The sequence below is a fragment of the Bipolaris zeicola genome (assembly GCF_000523435.1).
Source record: "Bipolaris zeicola 26-R-13 unplaced genomic scaffold scaffold_9, whole genome shotgun sequence".
NCBI lineage: Eukaryota > Fungi > Ascomycota > Dothideomycetes > Pleosporales > Pleosporaceae > Bipolaris > Bipolaris zeicola.
The window spans coordinates 33,004-47,935 of NW_006912058.1; the positions used below are offsets into that span (position 1 = coordinate 33,004).

General features: G+C 51.8%; 5 protein-coding genes across 5 annotated transcripts; 3 read left to right on the forward strand and 2 right to left on the reverse strand.

The window, feature by feature from the left end:
* Positions 1 to 500: 500 nt before the first annotated feature.
* COCCADRAFT_84068 (uncharacterized protein) lies at positions 501 to 3,033 on the reverse strand (the record flags this gene model as incomplete). The annotated part of the gene is made up of 3 exons (XM_007709539.1): positions 501 to 2,000; positions 2,026 to 2,819; positions 2,880 to 3,033. The coding sequence occupies 3 exons, from the start codon at positions 3,031 to 3,033 to the stop codon at positions 501 to 503; spliced, it is 2,448 nt and encodes an 815-aa protein (XP_007707729.1).
* A 61-nt stretch (positions 3,034 to 3,094) lies between these two features.
* COCCADRAFT_1179 (uncharacterized protein) lies at positions 3,095 to 3,400 on the reverse strand (the record flags this gene model as incomplete). The annotated part of the gene is made up of 1 exon (XM_007709478.1): positions 3,095 to 3,400. The coding sequence occupies one exon, from the start codon at positions 3,398 to 3,400 to the stop codon at positions 3,095 to 3,097; it is 306 nt and encodes a 101-aa protein (XP_007707668.1).
* A 618-nt stretch (positions 3,401 to 4,018) lies between these two features.
* On the forward strand, positions 4,019 to 11,552 carry COCCADRAFT_84198 (uncharacterized protein; the record flags this gene model as incomplete). The annotated part of the gene is made up of 7 exons (XM_007709540.1): positions 4,019 to 4,129; positions 4,197 to 4,862; positions 4,916 to 5,852; positions 5,978 to 7,649; positions 7,733 to 11,019; positions 11,075 to 11,170; positions 11,224 to 11,552. 7 exons carry the CDS (start codon positions 4,019 to 4,021, stop codon positions 11,550 to 11,552), a joined length of 7,098 nt encoding a protein of 2,365 aa, XP_007707730.1.
* A 1,211-nt stretch (positions 11,553 to 12,763) lies between these two features.
* Positions 12,764 to 13,513, forward strand: COCCADRAFT_84174 (uncharacterized protein; the record flags this gene model as incomplete). Its single annotated transcript, XM_007709541.1, has 1 exon — positions 12,764 to 13,513. One exon carries the CDS (start codon positions 12,764 to 12,766, stop codon positions 13,511 to 13,513), a length of 750 nt encoding a protein of 249 aa, XP_007707731.1.
* A 495-nt stretch (positions 13,514 to 14,008) lies between these two features.
* Positions 14,009 to 14,900, forward strand: COCCADRAFT_84228 (uncharacterized protein; the record flags this gene model as incomplete). Its single annotated transcript, XM_007709542.1, has 2 exons — positions 14,009 to 14,313; positions 14,441 to 14,900. 2 exons carry the CDS (start codon positions 14,009 to 14,011, stop codon positions 14,898 to 14,900), a joined length of 765 nt encoding a protein of 254 aa, XP_007707732.1.
* Between the last annotated feature and the right edge of the window lie 32 nt (positions 14,901 to 14,932).

Sequence of the window (14,932 nt, forward strand, 5' to 3'; positions counted from 1 at the left end):
TAACCCAGAGTACTGTAGTCTGATGGGTTTCAAGCGCACAAAGGTCATCAGTCGGTTAAACCAGGTCATGCTAGTGAAATATTGACATCTTCGCATTTGCTGTCAACAGCACTAGGCATATTAAGAAGAATCTATCGATCTCTTGATGCTACAATGATATCCAATCGGCCCGGTTCATCTTACATCTCATGCCTTCAACCCAACCAGCCACCAGGCCGCCTTTACGAGCGTCTGTGGAGTATGCAACAATACGGGGAGTGGCTTTTAACCCAACAGACATTCGTTGAAATACGGATGCTTCGCTCATAACTGAGCTAGTCGCGGTTGATATTTTTCTACTGGGAACCGGCTCTTGCCACGGATACGACAGTCGTGGCAGTGGGTGCTAGGCACGACGTGGCTTGAAGGAATTCGGTCTCCAACCAAACCAGGCAGAATGGAAGCAACTAGCCCGTACCGTAATCGGCAAAGATTTGCAACTCTATCAACTTTCTCTATCTTCACCCAAAGCTTGGGTCATTCCATGATGACTCTGAATAGTATGAGCTGCCATTCTTGTTCATGCCGCCACTTAGATCTAGTTTGGCCATGAACTCCGGAGGTACAGTGGGAATATATTTCCGTTCCCTTTCCTTGTTGACGCCGCCAAAGCCGGCGCCGTAGCTGATGAGCATATCTGTCGATGTTGGTAATGAAAACGGTAGCATATACGAAGGATCCAGAAGAAGCTCGTCGGGAAGTTCGTCATGCTCTTCCTCATCAGACATTCGTGAGGGTGCAGGCGAGGGCTCGATCGGTCTCTCAGCAGTCGGTCTGACTGGTGTGGTCGGCGCAGAGTCAGGATTCGGTGATTTTGTCTTTGCAGCTTTTCGATCGGCTGCGGCCTTTTGTAGATGGACAATGTATTTTGATGCGCTTTTTGGGAGACCTTTTTCGCCGACTTCTGGTCTGTAGTATTTTGCGGTATGCAATAGTTGTTGAGGCGACAGACGCGTCAACTGCTGCAATGTTCCTACAAGCGACTCTAGATCCTCGCCAAGTGATGAGAAACATTGCAACCATTGAAGTAGCTGGATCAAAGGCTCAAGGTGCCGCTTGGCAGCATCTGCAGTGTTCTCCCCAGTGGAGGTCATGGAGCCGTTCTCATAGTGCTCTGGCTGCCGGTTGTTTGACCGTGCCCAGTCTTCCAGTGTCGAGACGTTCATGCGTATTTGCATAGCCTTTGTCCGAGCTAGGTATTTTCGATTGGACATTATACGGTTGAAAACTTCGGCAGAAATCCAGTATATCAGCTGCGATAGCACCTGGGCTGTAATGACAGAATGGACGTCGTAAAGATCAAGAACAAACAAAGTAGATGCAAGAAGGGAAGTAATGTTTCTTGGTGAGGGCTGCGCTCGACGCTTCGGAGACGGCGGTCGGAAGCGTTTCTCAAGTGGCTCTACGGGCTTCGCCTTGGGCTTTGAACGAAATATTTTCCACTCGTGCTGGAAATGCACATCTTCAAATCCGGGCATCGGCTCGTGGTCCAGCATCGCCTGGTCAAGATTCTTATCCATTCTCCGCTCTGCATCACGAATGATCAAGATGAAGATTTCATTGATCAGTTCGGCCATTTGGAGTTGGAAGTTGTTGGTGGCCCCCATCAATCCGCCATCTTTTTTGAGATAATGCAAAAGTAAAGTGGCATTCGACATCCAGAATGCTAGCACGGTCATATCCCACTGATGTTTTTCGACCACGTCATTAATCTTGTTCATGGCAGATACGAGTAATGTTTCGAGGAGTTCGGGGTTGGCATGATAATGTGCATACCGGGCACTGAGGAAGAGTATGTTTGCAGGTACCGGCTTTTGCGACGGGGAGCGTTGCGGTGTCATGTTTGTGATGATGATGTCGAGGATGCGTTCAAGCTCGTTTTCTTGGAAGACAAACATTTGGTCATTGAGGCACCTATCCCATATAAACTCTTGGGCTTCTTCCTCTGGCTCTTCAGGAGACTATATCGGTTAGCGGTGCGTTCACGCTGGGAATTATAGTCCATACCTCTGGCTGCTCGTCCAAGCCAAGATTGCCAATATCCACTTCCAGGTTGAAGGCGCTTTCCATCATCATGCGCCGCTTCATGTCGTTCTCCTGCATCTCCTGCTCAAAGCGATCTTGTGAGAAACCAGAGCTGTAAAAGTCATCTCCAACGCCCACGTTGCCAATGGCATATCCGCTCTCGTGCAGGTATTCGGAAAGTTCCGTGTTGGGCTCGACAAAATCGAATGCGGTCCTCCCGCCCGAAGACTTGACGTCCGTGGATGCCCCGTGTTCTAAGAGGAGTTTGACGATATCCTTGTGTCGGTTCGTCATGGCCCACATGAGGGGTGTCCAGCGATTCCTGTCCTGTATGTCAACAGTAGCGCCTTGGTCGAGTAGGGTTGCAGCGACATCCTCGTGGCCGAAGCAGCTTGCGTAGACTAGTGGCGGTGTGCCCTCGGCGTCGACTCCATTGATATCGATGTATTCCCGTGCCTTGCCGTCGAGTAACCGCTTCACTCTTTCAAGTTCACCGTTGGAGGCAGCCAAGGTGAAGAGGCCTTGCAGGGCTTCCCTCTTCTCCTCGTGTGACAACTTGTCGTCAGCGACCACTTTTGCTTCATCGCCTGCGTTGTCGTTTTTTAGGCGTGCCTGGTGGGCGAGCATCTGTACCAGACGGCTATCGCTGTCCTCGAGCTGCTGCATGTCCTCATCGCCAAAGGTCGGGTCGTCGAGCGAGAGGTTGAAGCTGAGTGGGCGGGCGGGCATGGGGGTGGTGAGGAATTGCGACTGGCCTACGTGGTGTTAGCGGCCCATCTTGCAGCATGGCTCCTGCCGGATGCACCAGCGCCTACCTTGCCATGCATCGTATATCTCAGTCTCCTCGTTCATTATGTGGACGGGTCTCCTATCATTGAGCGAGGTGGGGAGATCGGGGGGCAGTTGGCGTGGCCTTTGCGGCTCTCCGAGATCGCCTGAAAAGGCATGTGCGTGGTCGGGAGAGTCCATGATGTGACATTGAGTTGGGAGCGAGGCGGAAACGTAAGCAGCGGGCGCTCGTCAAGGGCAGCTATCTCTGGGGGAGATGCATGGGGAGAGCGAGAGTAAATGTCGGGGAGAGTGCTGGCCACTCGGGGCGTAGTGGGGCAAGTGCGGTGCAGCGGTAGGGTGCGGTGCGGGAGCCACGCTGGCGGGAGGAGTGCGGCGAGTCGAGCAGTTCGCAGCCAGGCGGTGTCGAGGGCGTCGGGATGCCAATGGTGGCGGTGGTGAGGATATGGGGAGGCGGATGTATGTGAGTGGTTGTGCGTATGTATGCGGAACGGGTGCACCGCTTGTAGTCGAGGATGAGGCCGCTACCCGGCTGGTGACGCGCCATGGCGATCTGCTGCACTAGGCCGTATCAAGCTGTCACGTCTAGAGTACCGCGGGGGTGATTACATGTGTGCACCAGCAGTGGCCGCATTCGCTCCAGATGGGCGGCTGATGCTGCTGCTAGACGGCCCATGTTTGGAGGGGCGTCTCAGTGGACATGTGTACTGGCGGCGATGCAGTGGTGGGCAGACAAGGCGTGTATCAGCGGGGGCAGGCAAAGCAAAGGGCCCAAGGCGGTGGTGGCAGGCCAAGCGCATCTCGATTATGACGTCCTCCACACCCCAAGCAGCGAACCAGCGGACGAGGCCAGGCGCAAGGCTGCTGTTGCGGACCGCGCCCATGTGTTGTGGCTGATGGGCCATCAGTAAGCACGCGTTGGAGTCCTGCTCTCACACAGCACGGCTGCTCGTTCAACGACGATAGAATCCACCGCCCCCCCTCTCTTGCCACCCCGACCCTCGTTCCTAATTGCGCCCTCGCCATGGCAGTCGCACCCCAAGTGACTGCGTGATCCATCCGCCTGCCACCCTGCCACCGCGCCCGCTCCGCCCAAACCCGCTCCTCCATCCCACCAAGAGCATGCCTTAGGCCCGTCGCGGGCCCCAACAACCACACCCACACCATGTCGCCCAGCCAAGCCACCGGCCGGGCAGCGCGCTTTGCCCATATTCTTGCGCGCCTGCAGGAGCTCCCCAACTACGTCTGGGACTCGGAGATTGAGCCTTTCCATTCGGTCAGTGCCCGACCTCCTCCACCACCAACACCTCGCCCGTCGCAGCAAGTGCGCTAATCACGTGCAGTCTTATGACAATTGGCATTTCTTTGGTTACGAGCGGACACCCCCGCGCCAGGAGCGCCCGCTCTCGAGGGGAAGGAGCGACATCACCTCATCCACCACCTCGCATTCACCGGGCGCCACCCGCCCAGCTTTCCACCGCAGCCACCGCAGCTCCGGCTCAGAGGCGAGCGCCTCCACTGTTCAAACACACCATACACAAACCACCGCCAAAGCCCTTGCTCCCGATGGCCGTGCTGTTGTGTGCCGCGTGTCCCAGCACACTCTGCGACTGGAACGCGAATTCCACCTCTCCAAGCTGGTTGTCAAAGAGTCGGATCCTGAGGGCAGACACTTTGTCCGTCCCATAGAATTTGTGCGCCTGCCTGCAAGACATGGAGAAAATCAGCTGGTTGCCAGCATATTCGAAGCTCCAGGCCCAAACTTCCTCAAGGAATTGGTTGATTTTGGGCCAAATTGGTACAACTGTCACAAAAACATCAACGGCAGCAACCCGCCCCAATTAGATGCTCTTCTGTCCAATCATGGTGTACCCCTCCTGATTTTTCTCGATTTCGCCGTTGGATCAGTAGAGTGTCTGGAAATACTGCACCACGGCCATGAGATTGTGCATGGCGAAATCCGTGGCGACGCTTTCCACTTCGCAGAATCAGGCGTGGTCAAAATGATTGTAAGTAGTTTCTAGTGCGTTCGCTGCAAGAAAAACCTGCTGAACTTGAACAGAATTTTGGAAGCGGGGCACGTTCGTTTGAAAATGGCCTGACAAGTGCTGGCTGGAGTGCGTTATCCAAGGAAACCGGGGTTGAGTTAAAGCTGGCTTTCATCTCTCCCGAACAGACGGGCCGCATGCCTGCCGAGCCGGATACCCGAACAGATATCTACAGCCTTGGCATCCTCTTCTACACAATGCTCTGCGGACATACTCCCTTTGACGGAAGCACTGCTCTCGATGTAATGCAAAACGTCATTAGCAAGCGCATCCCTCCTGTCTCTTCCATACGTCTGGACATCCCCGAAGCTCTCTCTGAAGTCATCCAGCGAATGACGCAACGAAGTATTGAAGACAGGTACCACTCTACCTCGGGACTCAAGCACGACCTCGTTCGTATACGCGAGCTGCTCTGCGAAGGCGATGTTGAGAGATTGAAGGCATTCCAGGTTGGCTCAAAGGACATCAGCTGCTTCTTTAATCTTCCACTCAAGTTGATTGGGCGCGAAAAAGAACGGAAGACAATAGTCGATGTGATTGAGCGAGTAGCGAGGCACCGCCGCAACGGTGTCAAAAACCTGCAGAGCATGAGTTCAGGATCGTCTTATTCAGATCAGCGACTGGATCTGCAATTTGATGATCTCATCTCAGAGAGTACCAGTTCGAGAGGTTCCGAAAGCAGGATGAACAGCGTCTCGGCAGACGGGCCTGTTTTCATGGAGGCGGCTCGATCGATACAACAAGGGTCCCAAGACAGCATCACACAATCAGAAACGTCTACAGCTGACGGTAGTATGGAAAATCGACCCCAGCTGCAATTCACCCATAGAGGGCGGTCTAACAATAGCATTGAGAACTCAGCACTCCATTCTCGCTCACACCAATCCAACGATGGTCTGCGGACTTTAGCAAGTACACGGAGACTAAGGCGCAAGGCTCGCTGCGAGGCAAGTGAAATTCTATCATCCTCTTCCTGAACCAGCACTAACCTGTAGCAGGTATGTCGAGGATCAAAATGCTACCCGCCTTTTCAAATCACCAATCAATATGTACTAATATATCATTGTAGGTAATAGCAATTGGCGGAGCTACTGGGCTGGGCAAGTCCCGCTTAGTGCAGAGCATACAGAGCACTGCGCGGAGTACGGGTTACTTTGCAATGGCCAAATTCGACCCCGATAAGAGGGCGCCTTTCGATCCAATCCTCAGACTCATGTCCTCATTTTTCAGACAGATATTTTCAGAAGCGGATGTCACAACCGAATTTCACCAACGATTACGCCACTATCTCAAGAACAGCGGCGTTTGGATGGTCCTGCGGAGTTATCTTGATCTACCCGAGTGGCTCTTAAACACAAACAACGGGCTCAAAACACCCCAGCAAAAGGACATAGATTTTCTCAAGGATCGTCGTGCATCCTCTCCTGCCGTCCATTGTGGAGGTGCTGGGCATACCGCTGAGGCTTGGCTACGAAGTGGAGGCGCCTCCAAATCGTCACGGTTCATGAATGTCTTTATTGACGTTCTGCGGCTTCTTGCAATGCACAAGCTCTGTACTTGGAGTCTGGAAGATGTCCAAAACGCCGATCCAGAAAGCGCGGAGCTCATACACCACATCGTCCAGGCCAAAATACCCCTTGTTTTGATGCTGACTTACACCGATGAAGAGACTTTGCCGCGGGAGCTCGTTCCCCTTCTTCGAAATGCTACAAAGGTCCAGCTGCTACCCTTCACCGAAGTTCAAACTGCCGAGTACGTGGCGGAAACTCTCCATCGAGATCATCAGTACATACTTCCCCTGGTGGCTGTCATTCAGGAAAAGTCTAGAGGGAACCTATTCTACATACGAGAAATACTAGACACATGCTATAGGAAACGATGTGTCTTCTATGAATGGCGAGAGAACAATTGGGTTTTCGACTTAGATAAAGTCTTTGAAGTCTTCGAATCCCCGGACTATGGATCTGCGGTTACGACAGATTTCATTGCCCGACGCCTGACGGATCTGCCCCATGAGAGCAGAAAACTCCTTGCGTGGGCTTCGCTCTTGGGCGGTACATTCTCTTTCGAGCTTCTGAAGAAACTCTTGAAGCGGACAGGCCACGAACCCCCTGGGGCTAGACTGCCGCTCTTCGACAAGAACGAATGTGCCGTCACAGCACTCAATGAAGTACTCAAAGCCTATGTGCTGATGCCTGCGGAACAAGACTCTCGGTTCAGATTCAGTCATGACAGATACCTGGCCGCAGCCTCCAACTCGTTGGACAAAGAGTGGGACACTCAACTGATGCACTTTATTATCGCCAGAATGATCATCTCCGGAAAGGAGTACCTGGACGACCCAGAATTGAGTTCAAAGGCTTTATATATGCAGAGCCGCCACATCTGTCTTGCTGCAGAGTTGATCAAGTCCAAGGAACCAATACGGGCTCCATTTCGTGACATGCTCTATCAGGCAGGAGAGACGGCATGTGAGTCCGGCGCGAGATCAACAGGTATCTACTACTTTGCACACGGCCTCAAGCTGTTGCAAGATGATCCATGGGATGAAAGCAAACCAGATGTTTCATATCAGGAGACTTTGCAACTTTTTGTTCGTTCAGCCGAGTGCTATTGGCACCAGGGCATGTATGACGAAGCCCTTAGTCTGATCGAGACTACATTTCAACATGCGAAAAACCCATGTGACAAGGCCAGCTCGTTCATCCTTCAATCCCGTGTCTTTGCCGTTCGTGGCGATAGTTTGGGGTACGTAATTCCACCTTCCCTCCTTACAGAAACGACTGTCATATCTTTCTTGAGTTGTACGCTAACAATATCACTATCTGCAGAGCACTTCAGGCTTTGAAGAATTGTCTATCTATGCTTGGGTATCCTATACCTCCCACTACGTGGGAAGCCTGTGATGCACAGTTCCAAAAGCTCTACAGCATGCTTCAAACGACTGACAAGAACGAACTGCTTGCGTCCCAATCGCTAACAAACGACCGCGTTCTGATGACCATTGGGCCTGTATTTGTTGAGCTCCTTAGTGCGGCGTTCTGGTCAAACAGCTTACTGTTCTATCAAGCAACACTAATGTTAATCCAAGTGCACCTTGACCGAGGCATCATATCACAGGTAGCGCTTGCGTACGTACACCTTGGCAGCATTGCTGGTGGCCGATTCAACATGGTACAGTTTGCTGTGGATATGGGCGATATAGCAAAGCGGATTTTCCAGATGTTCCCCGAAGATTACTACACCTTAGGCAGAGCCCAGACTCTACAGCCTTTGTTTCTTGGCCACTTGGAAGGGCCACTTGGCGATTTGATTCCTTTTCTGGAGGACGCTTTACAGGCTTCTCTGACTGCGGGCGATCGTATTCTCACGCTCTTGAATGTTGGTGTTCGGGCTTATTTCAAAATCATGGCTTCTCATGACGTCGCTGAATTAGAGGCTTGGATCGAGGAAACACCTCTAGACATGAAAAATTGGGGAAAAGACTTAAGAGGAGGTGTGTTTCTGATAGCCAGCCGCCAATACGCGCGAGCTCTTCAAGGAAAGACGGACACAAACGACGCATCATCGATCTTCTCCGATCACGAACACAATGAAGCAGAGTACATCAGCTTCCTTGAAAAGACAGCAAGCAATCCGAAGCGGCCAAAGTCGATATACCTTGCTATGAAACTTCCAGTATTGGTGCTCTTCGGTTTCAATCCGGAGGCTATTGCTCTTGGTGAGCTATTACTGCCCATGATAAGCAGCATGTGGTGTGAACGGTCAAACTACTCGGTGCGGTATTATTTGTCAGTGGCATATATGGCCGTTCTCAGAGCGGACCCCCAGAACGCTCGCAAAGACGAAATGCTTCGCCATGTCCAAGATACACTGAAGCTGCTCGATGTGTGCTGTACAATTACTGATGCCAACTACCGAGGCTGGAGGCATATTCTCAATGCCCTTGTAGCAGAGAGCAGTCTCGACTATACATCTGCGCTGCAAAATTACGAAGGTGCCATGGATCATAGCGAGACTTACAACTTCACACTAGACGAAGCATTTGCTCTCGAGTTATATTCCGAGTTTCTCATACGGAAAAAAGCTCATAGGGCAGCCCGTCATACGATCAAGGACTGTCTCTCGACATATAGAAGAATGTCAGCATTTGGAAAGGCGAATCACTTCGCGAGCAAGCACAATGCTCTTCTCGGTCGCAGTGCTCCATTTACTGCTCAGGACGTTGGTGTCCAGACTTCGATCACTGAAACAAACAACACAGCCTTCCGGCTCGAACAGAATGACCTGGGGACTGAAACGGCTGTTGATCGGACGCAGAACTGGATTGTCCCAGAGGGCACCCGTCGCCAAGAGTCCGCTCAGGGTCTGCAGAATGGCCTATCGGCTGTTGGTCTCGACATGTTAGATCTTTCCTCTATCCTTGAGTCAAGTCAGGTTCTTTCGAGTGAGCTAGTGGTAGATAAACTCATGGCCAAGATGAGTTCGATTCTCTTGGAATCCACTGGAGGAACACTTTGTGGCATTGTCGTCGAGGACCCACAGATTGAGTGGTCTATCGCATGCGTAGCTACCAACGAGCCCGACAATGACAGTGGGTTCAGTTCGGGTGTTACATCATTCCCTGCCAGTCAGCCTTTGGACACTGTGGACGATGTGGTCGCTAGACAGGTGACACTCTACACGTTGCGCTTTAGGGAGACCGTCTTTGTTCAGAACCTGCTAGAAGACGACCGTTTCTCCAACGTCTCAGACTCGTACCTACGACGCAACCCCGAAGGTAAAGCAGTTATTTGTATCCCTATCGTACACAGTGACCATCTCTTGGGTTCGATTTATGTCGAAGGTCCGCCAAACTCGTTCACCGAACGAAACACACAAGTCCTTCGATTGCTGGTCAACCAGATATCCATCTCTCTGGCGAATGCGCTACTCTTCAAGGAGGTTGAGAGGGTTTCTGCAAGTAACGAGGCAATGCTGGAGATGCAGAAACGGGCCTTGGCGCAGGCACGAGCTGCAGAGATTAAAGCGAAAGAGGCCGAAGCAAATGCCATTCGTAACATGAAATTGAAGGAGGAAGCAGCAAAGGCCAAGAGTCTCTTTTTAGCCAATGTTTCGCATGAACTGCGCACACCCCTGAATGGAGTCATTGGCATGTCGGAACTGTTGAAGGCGTCGCCTCTCAACGGAGAGCAATCAGGATATGCAGACTCGATTCGTGTCTGTGCTGATACGCTGCTTTCGATCATCAACGATCTGCTTGACTATTCCAAACTCGAGGCTGGCAAGATGAACGTCATGGAGATGCCGATTTCGCTCAATGAGACCATTGCCGAGGTTGTTCGTGCGCTTGCGTACACAAATGCTGAGCGAGGCCTCAAGACAATTGAACAGCTGGAACTAGATCCGGAAATGCTTGTCATGGGTGACCCTGTCCGGCTTCATCAAATTCTTATGAACCTACTATCCAATAGCTACAAGTTCACGCCAAGAGGGTCGGTCACGGTTCGTGCAGTCGTTGATCAAGAGACCAGCGAGTGGGCAGATGTGACTTGCAGCGTCATTGATACTGGAATCGGCATTCCAGACGAGCAGAAGCAAAAATTGTTCCTTCCCTTCTCGCAGATTGAATCTAGCTCTGCCAGAAGCTATGGCGGCACAGGTCTTGGCCTCAGTATCTGCAAAGCTCTCATAGAGAATGTCATGCATGGAACAGTACGCCTCGATAGCCAGCCAGGCAAAGGAACAACTGTCACTTTCTCGCTACGTTTCAAGAAGGTGCCAAAAGCACGTGCAGGGGATCAGCAGCAGAGGAGCAGAGAACCAGATCCTATGGCCAGGTTTTCTAGCCAGGAGAACAATGGTCACGAACATACTTCAGGTGCTTGCATTGACCTGTCTACTGTTCCAAGACGAGACCTACGGGTCTGTATTGCAGAGGACAATCTGATCAACCAGCGTATCGCCATCAGCTTTGTGCAAAAACTTGGGTTCAAATGCGATGCATATTTGGACGGCTTCAAGACAATAGATGCTCTGGAGCGTGCATCTGAGAATGGACGACCATTCCATCTGGTCCTCATGGATGTGCAAATGCCGCATTGTGATGGTTACGAAGGTATGATGACTCTTCTCTACTGTGCATTCAATTTGCATGTACTAATAACGCGCAGCTACCAAACTCATCCGGAAGCATCCCAATCCTGAGATAAGAAACGTTCTCATCATTGCTATGACGGCTTCAGCCATACAAGGTGACCGTGAAAAGTGTAAGTGCTGCGCTCGGTTAAGCTTGTTCCGGTAGACTAAGAATCTGGTACAGGTATCGCAAGCGGCATGAACAACTACCTGGCAAAGCCTGTGCGCGCGCAGACTCTCAAGGCGCTGCTCGAGTCGTACTTGAACAAGAACAAGGAGTCTGAGGAAATACCGAATTTGGCAATCGAGGCGAAGAAGATGGTCAACGACGCGCTGAAGGAGGCCCAGACACTACCCAACGTCACGAGTGGAAACAAGGATGTCCAGAAGGAGGCGGATGTCCAGAGCGCAGCGATAGAAGCAAAGAAGGCGGACCGGCCATTGGGAGTGCGTATGTCGACTACTCAGCACATACTTCCAAACGGGAAGACGGAGCCTGTTCCACCATCATGATAAAGTTTGTTGTGTTGTGGAGGGGTGCCGCAAGGGGACATGTTGGTCGCACCAGGGTGGTCATGTTCTTTACGAGGTCTGGACGCTGGTTATAAGCTGCATTGCAAGGCGTTTAGTGCACCGAGAAGCCGGGTTCGCAAAAGAGGCGTTCCAAGCGCATCATGGACAGGGCGGTCTAGATGACTTAAGTATTTTCGATATCAATGTGTACATATACGATATATATATAACTTGATACATGTGCATGTTACATGTTTAGCTGGCTATAGGTCATGTGCATAAGGATGAAGGGGGCCAGATTAGGTGCATGTCCTCACCGCATACATGGCACAATTGATGTATGTGGGCCCGCTAGTACAGGATGATGTACTGCGGTAAGCTGCGGTAGAAGGTAAGAGCTATACTATATAGAGGTATAATCATTAAGAAGAGCGTAGTGTTTTTCCAGCAATGAGTGATGCGACGAAGATTTGATTTACCGTCTCAGCGTGTCCACAGCAAGGGAATAGTTCAGGGCGCTCGGGTTTAGGTTTATTACGCACTGTAGGGATTAGCGAGAAGAGGTAAGGTGCATACTAACGTGTCAGCGTATGTTGGTTGTCCATACGCTCCGCCCTCAGCGACTCGCTGCGGTGGCCGAATAGCCGACCAAGGCGGGTTAGCGGCAGGACCAAAGCGCTGCCCGAGCGTGTCGCCGACTCCACCACGGTCGTTTGCAGACCCGCATCATCCGGAAGCGTGCGGCGCAGTCACTCAACCACACAGCGTGTCAGAAGTGGCTCATGAGAACGTGGCTCAAACGGCGCAGTGGCTCAGTTGCCAATCAAGCGCATAAACGGCTGGGGTTCCGCGACACATCACGGCCGTGCTAAAAAGGCCGTCCATGAGGGAATAATCTGTGAACAGCTCACTGCATATCCGAATAGGAGATTGCGTCACGCTCGGCTGCCGGCTTGTGCGCTGCTCAATTACTGGATAGTCGGCATGCCTGCCAGCCGTCTGCTGACTGGCTTTTTGCTGCTGGTGTTTCTTTCCTTCTTTCCTTCTTCCTCATTCTTGTTGATCTGTCCAACTGTTGACTCCCTTTACTTACTTCTGCCTGACGTGCCTTGCCAATTGTTTATATAGTGAACAGGTGTTGTGCTTTCCCTTAATGGTATACGTCTAGATCCACCACTTTACGAGAGCGACCACACATCACATTGCCAACCATGGCCACCATCTCACACTCCAAGCGACCACACTTCCTCAGCAACAACCGAAGCGGGAGCAGCGTCTCCTCACGCTCCTTCTCCGCACCCGTTGAACACTCGCTAAGGGAATACCCACGTGTCTTCCAGGGCACCGATGCCGTGCCTCAGAACCAGAGGGTAGCCCTCCACCGAATCATCGACACACACCAAGCTCTCGATCTCAAGTACGAGCAAGAGCAAGTCTCCACACCCACCAGCACCACAAGCGGACGGCCAACGTCGTCGTCTTCCTCCATCCTATCCAACGACCCCTTCACCCTCGACCTCAACAGCCTACCCGTCCAAGACGCAGAAATTCGAGCCTTCCGCTACCTCCTCCGACTCTGGGACCCAAAATCCTATCCCGAAGACCCAGAATTCGATGCCGCCATCGCACCCCGCAAAGGGCAGTTTGAAGAAAAAGCAATGAAGCACTTCATCAACCGCGTGGCACTCTGGGACGTAAGCGGCGACGCAGGCCAGGGCATGACTCGGAGCATCTTTGCTTTCCGGCGAAGACGCTCACGGGCGAAGAGCGTGTCACAGACGCTGAACGAGGGCGCGGACGAAGGACGGGATGCGCTCAAGGAGGCTACGACGAGAGAGGGGCTAGCGCAGCTCATATGGACACTACTGCATGATCCCAAGGTGCTGAATGAATCGGCGCTTGGGGATAGGTGTATGGAGGCGCTGAAGGAGATGTATCGGCTGACGTCGCCGACGGGTTGACTGTCCAGAATGCGGGTTGAAATCTATAAAAGATTTATTTTGTTAAGCGTTCTTTTTTCTCTTCTCTTTGAGTACATATGTGTCTAGTTGGGTTGCTGGGCTAATAGTGCAATGTGAAAATCACAAAAGTTAAGGGAGATAGGGGGTAGGTGCAGATCCAAAAAAGTATGCAATTGTGAAAGTAAAGCTTTGTGCTCAGTCATGTGACATACATATTCCGAGGGAACTATTGTCCTATTTCGAGGCTGAGGAGCCCTTTGAGTGGCTTTTTTTCTTCGATATATCACCAAATCCGATATGTGGAGTTTGACTTTGCATGAGCAGAAGTCGTTGCGTAGACCCCTTATCGATGCCTATCATCAGTCCCAGAAAAATGACGTCAAGGGATCATCCCGCTTTTTTGCGGCTTCGGCCGAGTGCTGGAAATAAACCAAACACGTTTCTTAAACCTGCGCCTATCACATACAAATACATGTATATACACCAAAAGCTACGATGCCATTTCTTCATCTTGAATACAAGCGGATTCACTATGCTGATCTGTCGCCGACAAATAGAAAGACGCGGGAGACACTAATCTTCATGCATGGTCTGGGCTCGTCGCAGAACTACTACTATGCAGTATGCCAGAAGCTGGTTAGAAGCGGATTCCGCTGCATAACCTTTGATAACACGGGCGCTGGGCGCTCGCCGTATACCTATGTCGAGCAAAGCATTGACACGCTGGGCGAGGATGTTGTCGGCGTTTTGGATGCCCTGAAGGTGGACAAAGCCGTGTTTGTGGGGCATAGCATGGGAGGGTATGTTTTCCCATTTGTGTCCAGCACAATCAAGCATTTCTGGGGGGTTTTTTAAGAAAAGAAAGAAGAGATGATGAGCTAACTTCTGCTATGGTATCGTGGGCGCGCACCTTGCTGCTGAGCGTAGTGACCGCATTGTTGCAGCCATCCTTATCGGCCCCGTCTATCCCAACCCGGGAGTAGGACCTATTTTCGAGAAACGGATTGCGACTGTGGAAAAAGAGGGCATGCAGCCTATGGCAGATAGCATCCCGCAAGCGGCAGTAGGGAGCAAAGCTTCCCCGCTTGCCAAAGCGATGATCCGCGAGTTGCTGTTGTCACAGGACCCAGCTGGTTACGTATCCAACTGCCGAGTCATCATCAATGCAAAGGTGCCTCAGTACGGCGACATCGGCGTGCCTGTCCTTATCCTCGCAGGCGAAGAAGATAAAAGCGCGCCGCTGGAGGGTTGCAAGAAAATGTTCGACGAGATTGGCAGCAGCGAGAAGAAGCTGGAGATTCTACAGGGGATCGGGCATTGGCATTGTCTCGAAGCGTTTGAACAGGTTGCCAGCATGATTGAGGCGTTTTACCACGAGATCCAGTGAACAAGGGGGCCAAAGGCATTAACACGGTCATT